The 4036-nt window shown below is 52.6% G+C and overlaps 1 protein-coding gene across 1 annotated transcript; it reads right to left on the bottom strand.

The window, feature by feature from the left end:
- Positions 1–6: 6 nt before the first annotated feature.
- RETREG2 (reticulophagy regulator family member 2) lies at positions 7–3663 on the bottom strand. The gene is made up of 8 exons (XM_025043325.1): positions 3598–3663; positions 2868–2898; positions 2377–2424; positions 1890–1974; positions 1465–1608; positions 1221–1315; positions 924–1059; positions 7–672 (listed from the first exon to the last, which is right to left on the bottom strand). Exons 4-8 carry the CDS (start codon positions 1906–1908, stop codon positions 59–61), a joined length of 1008 nt encoding a protein of 335 aa, XP_024899093.1. The 5' UTR covers positions 1909–1974; positions 2377–2424; positions 2868–2898; positions 3598–3663; the 3' UTR covers positions 7–58.
- Positions 3664–4036: the final 373 nt, after the last annotated feature.

Raw genomic sequence — 4036 nt, forward strand, 5'->3', positions numbered from 1 at the left:
GGAGACACTGACATCCTTAGCCAGGAAACCCTACTGTGCCTGCAATTCCTTCCACCGCTCATGGCTCAGCCACGGCCTGAGCCTCTTGGTCTGACTGTATCAGAGAAAGGGTGTTGGACCCTGGGGGTGGAGCATCAGGGGGCTCTGGGGATATCTCCGGCCCCAACTCCAGCTCTGCATTCAGCTGCTCCAGCTCCCCCTGATCCAGCAATTCAAAGTCCTCAGTGGTGAGTGCCTCTTCTTCCTTAGGGGCAGGCAGGGGCTGGGGTGAGTTCTGGGAAAGAGGTGGGAGCACTGAAGGGGAGGGAACCAGGTCACTTTCAGCAAGGCAAAGTAGGGGTGACAGGGTGCTGGAGGGAGTGGTGGGATCACCACTCATTGCCTCTGGGCTCAGCGTCTCCACTGGTGCTCCAGGGGAGAGCTTCACTTCATCTGTGGGAGAGCCTGCCCCATTGAAGTGCGTGTTCACAAAGTGAAGTGGAGATGAGAGCCGAAGCAATGTCTCCTTGGCTGCCACAACTTCCTCCTCCTCCAAGTCCAGGTCCTGCCTTGAAAGCGCCTGAGGGGAGCCCAGCAGGTCTTCGGGAGGGGCCAACTCTGACTCCTCTCCCTCTCCCAGCTCCCGGCTCAGGGCCTCCTCTGGCTCACTTGGCAGGCTCTGCTGGTCCAAATCTGTGCAGAAAACTAAGCATCAGGAATGGGCCTGCTGTTCTGAATGGCCACAAAAGGCTGACAGGCTCAAAGATGACAACTCAAGAAATGGGATGCTGGACCAAGCCTTAGGTTAAAGGCCTTTAAGGAGCTTGAAGTAGAATTAGAGGGTCAGTTCCCCCAAAGAAAACATGGGGGCAACAATCAGAAAGTGCAGCCAGCACCCCATGACAGGGAACAGGAAGACTGTGAGGGGCAAAGGGCTTCCCTACCCTCTGAGACATCAGTTAGTTGTGGAGTTGTGGCCCGGGATACAGAGAAGCCACCACTCTCCAAGATAGACGCCTCCTCATCTGACAGCTCTGAGTCTGTAATGGCCAAAGCCAGTGCTGTTTTCTTCACATCCACCTGCAGGAGAACCAGGATGAACACAACAAGTGAAGAAATAAGAGAATCAATTTTCTAGGAGCACCCCTCCACGGGCTCCCACCCCCTTGAGAGGTGGCTATTCTAGAGTAGAGACATTCCCCCAGCCTTCAACTTGACACCCCATCTCCCTTGGACCTCACCACTGGGGAGAAGCCAGCCAGTTCTGCCTCGCTTTCGCTCTCTGTCTCTGCCAGTGGCTCATCATCTCCGGGGGGTGCATTCTTCCCCTGCCGCTCTAGAGAAGCAAGAGCAGTAGGGCAGTGACCAAGCAAGGACAGTGGTGGGGGACAAACACAGCCAAAGGACTGGACAGTATCTAAATTCCAGGGCGTTTCATGAGCCATAAGCCAAAGCCCTCCCCCCTGGGTTACAGAAGTGCCTTACTCCTCTTGTCGTGTTTGTGATGCAGGGCATCAGCTTCTGCCTTCATGCTGTAGTCCAACTGCATGAGCAGGGGCTCGAGGCGAGTGTACATCCTCTGGATCAGCTCATGATAAACCACCAGGGGCCACAGCAGGATACTCAACACTAGGGGTTAGAGCATCCACTCAGAGCTCCCTATGCCTATTTCCTAAGGGCCCTTATTCAAACAGGAAGGGCTGAAGAAAGGACAAAATCCTCTTCCCTTCACATCCATTGCCCTCCTCCCCAGATGACTCTTCCACTGTTACTAACACTATAACATACCCTGGAAATCTCTGTAAACAGGTAATGGGAGCAGAGAAAAAGCACAGTCCTCTCTTTAGGTCAGCATAGGAAAAGAAGACAAGGAGAGGGCTTTGGGAAGGGAAGGGTTAGACCCTACTCACAGACAATGTAGGAAATCATAATCCCTGGAACATAGTGCCCCAGCACAGCCAACACAGCACAGCCGGAGCAGACTCGAGCACAGAACTGCAGAGAAGAGTGGAGTCTAAGAACTGTGGAGTGAGGTATGCACCCCACTCATCTGGGTTAAGAAATTACTGCTCAGCTGGTGGAAGGAGGGGTATGCCCTCTAGGAATGCGGTGATCCAGTCTAGTCAAGAGAATGCCCAAGACCACCAATTCAGGAAGTTTGCAATAGACATCACCAAACACCTACAATTCACACTGGTCTGCTTTGGAAGGAAATAGTGTCAGAACATCAGAGCTTATTCCCTGAGGCGGAATGCCTCCTCTACCAGGCGACTAGCTGCGAATGTTGCCTCAAGAAGGTACCAGGTCTCTTCCTTCAGCCTCCAGAGAATACCAGTCACTCCTTCCCACTATTTCCTCATAGTGTAGAGAACTGTTGTATGATGTAGGGGAGATTACCTGAGCTGGATTCTGCTTCTTGTACTGCAGCAGCTCCTGCAGGTGAATCTGGAAGGTGAGCCAGCTCTCAGCCAGGTATCTGCACAACTCGGGCACACTCAGCAGGTGCGGCCGGGCGCCTGACCCCGCACCCTCACTGGGGAGACATGACATGACCCCTGGAGGCCTCAGACCCCAGCTTCCTAGGAACTCAAATCTCTCTGAGAATGCCAATGAGATCTTTAGTCTAAGGAAATAGATAACCCCGCTTCCCAAAGGAAGGTTGTCCTGATCCTGGGAAGCAAAGCCCAGAGCTCCCAAAACCTCTTCCCCAAAAGGAACAGGAACGAACACCTACATAGGAAACCTAGGACCAACTTCATTACTAGTCCAATCACTATGCTGGGGTCTGCGCCTACAGAAGCTGCAGTGTTGCCCTGCACCATGGTGACACTGGTACTAATGTAAGACAGGATTTGAGCATTTGTCTTCAAGAAATGGCCTGCACTCACCTGTCGGAGTGTGGCTCCTCTGGGGATGATGCTATAGAAAGAGGAGGGGGACAAGTTACTGAGTGGTATGGGCTCTGGGAGACACACCCCAAGGCAGACATAGTTGCCCCTTCTCTGCTGTCCCAGAGCACTTTCTTCAAACGCCTATTGCAGAGAACATTACATAGTTTGTCACTCGCACGTCTGTCTTCTTTAGACTTTACCCTTTGCAAACACAGGAACCACATCTCATGTTTACATCCAAACAACTCACACACAGCCTGGCACCTAGTTGCTCCAAAAGGCCTATTAAATAAATACATGGATAACAAGAAAAACGAGAGCTAACATTCATATAATTTCTATCACAAGCGAATCTCTACACATAACATGTGTTAACTAATTTAATCTCTACCTCCTGATGAAATGAGTTCTACCACCCGTTTTACAGATGAGGAGACTGAGGCAAACAGAGATTGACTGGCTTTTACAAGGTCACACACATGGTAAATGGCTAAGCAGGCAATGAAACCCAGGCAATCTGACTACAGAATCCATAATCTTAACTACACTCAAGAGTAACACTAATTTTGAGAAAGGAGTAAATCTCGATTTCCTAACTGGGGGAGTGCTGGTGACTGGGAGGCAGGTGGCCTGCTGTATACTGCCCTCACCATTCAACCCACCCAGCAGGGTCAGCCACAAAGCAAGTGCACGATGCGGCTTGCTGAATGAAGGAAATTACACTCACCTGAGACGTCAGGGAGGAAGCGAGGCTGCCAAAGATCCAGCAGAAAATAGGCCAAAAGTGAGATGCTGAGCAGGAAAAAAGGCCGGAGGGACGACGAAGACAGCAACCTTAGGGAGAGACAGGCACCTCAGCGGTGAGTGGATGAGAGGCTCCCGCAGCCATCGCAAAAGGAGGAAAAGACGGGGGAACGGGAACCTCCACGCCTAATTCGAGACTCGAAAACAGGACGAAGGGGGCAACCCAGGCGGACAAGAGGCTTTAAAAACTAGGAGATGGGTCATGTCCCAGGACAAGTATCAACCCCAGAATGGGGAAGGGTACCCCGGCCCCTCCCGCCCCCGCTCTCCCGCGCAGCCCAGCCCCGCCCCCTCCTCCGCGGCCGTTACCAGAAGAGGCCGTTGAGCGCGGCCGCCGTGACCAGGCTGTGCAGCGGCTTCTC

This window comes from Pteropus alecto, unplaced genomic scaffold, assembly GCF_000325575.1.
Source record: "Pteropus alecto unplaced genomic scaffold, ASM32557v1 scaffold110, whole genome shotgun sequence".
In the NCBI taxonomy this organism is placed as follows: domain Eukaryota; kingdom Metazoa; phylum Chordata; class Mammalia; order Chiroptera; family Pteropodidae; genus Pteropus; species Pteropus alecto.

Excerpts from the sequence above, each read along its gene's own strand:
- RETREG2 (XM_025043325.1), bottom strand. Across the intron at positions 1,316-1,464 it reads TCACAAACACGACAAGAGGA|AGCGGCAGGGGAAGAATGCA; the intron begins GTAAGGCACTTC and ends TTGCTTCTCTAG. Across the intron at positions 673-923 it reads ACTAACTGATGTCTCAGAGG|ATTTGGACCAGCAGAGCCTG; the intron begins GTAGGGAAGCCC and ends TTTTCTGCACAG.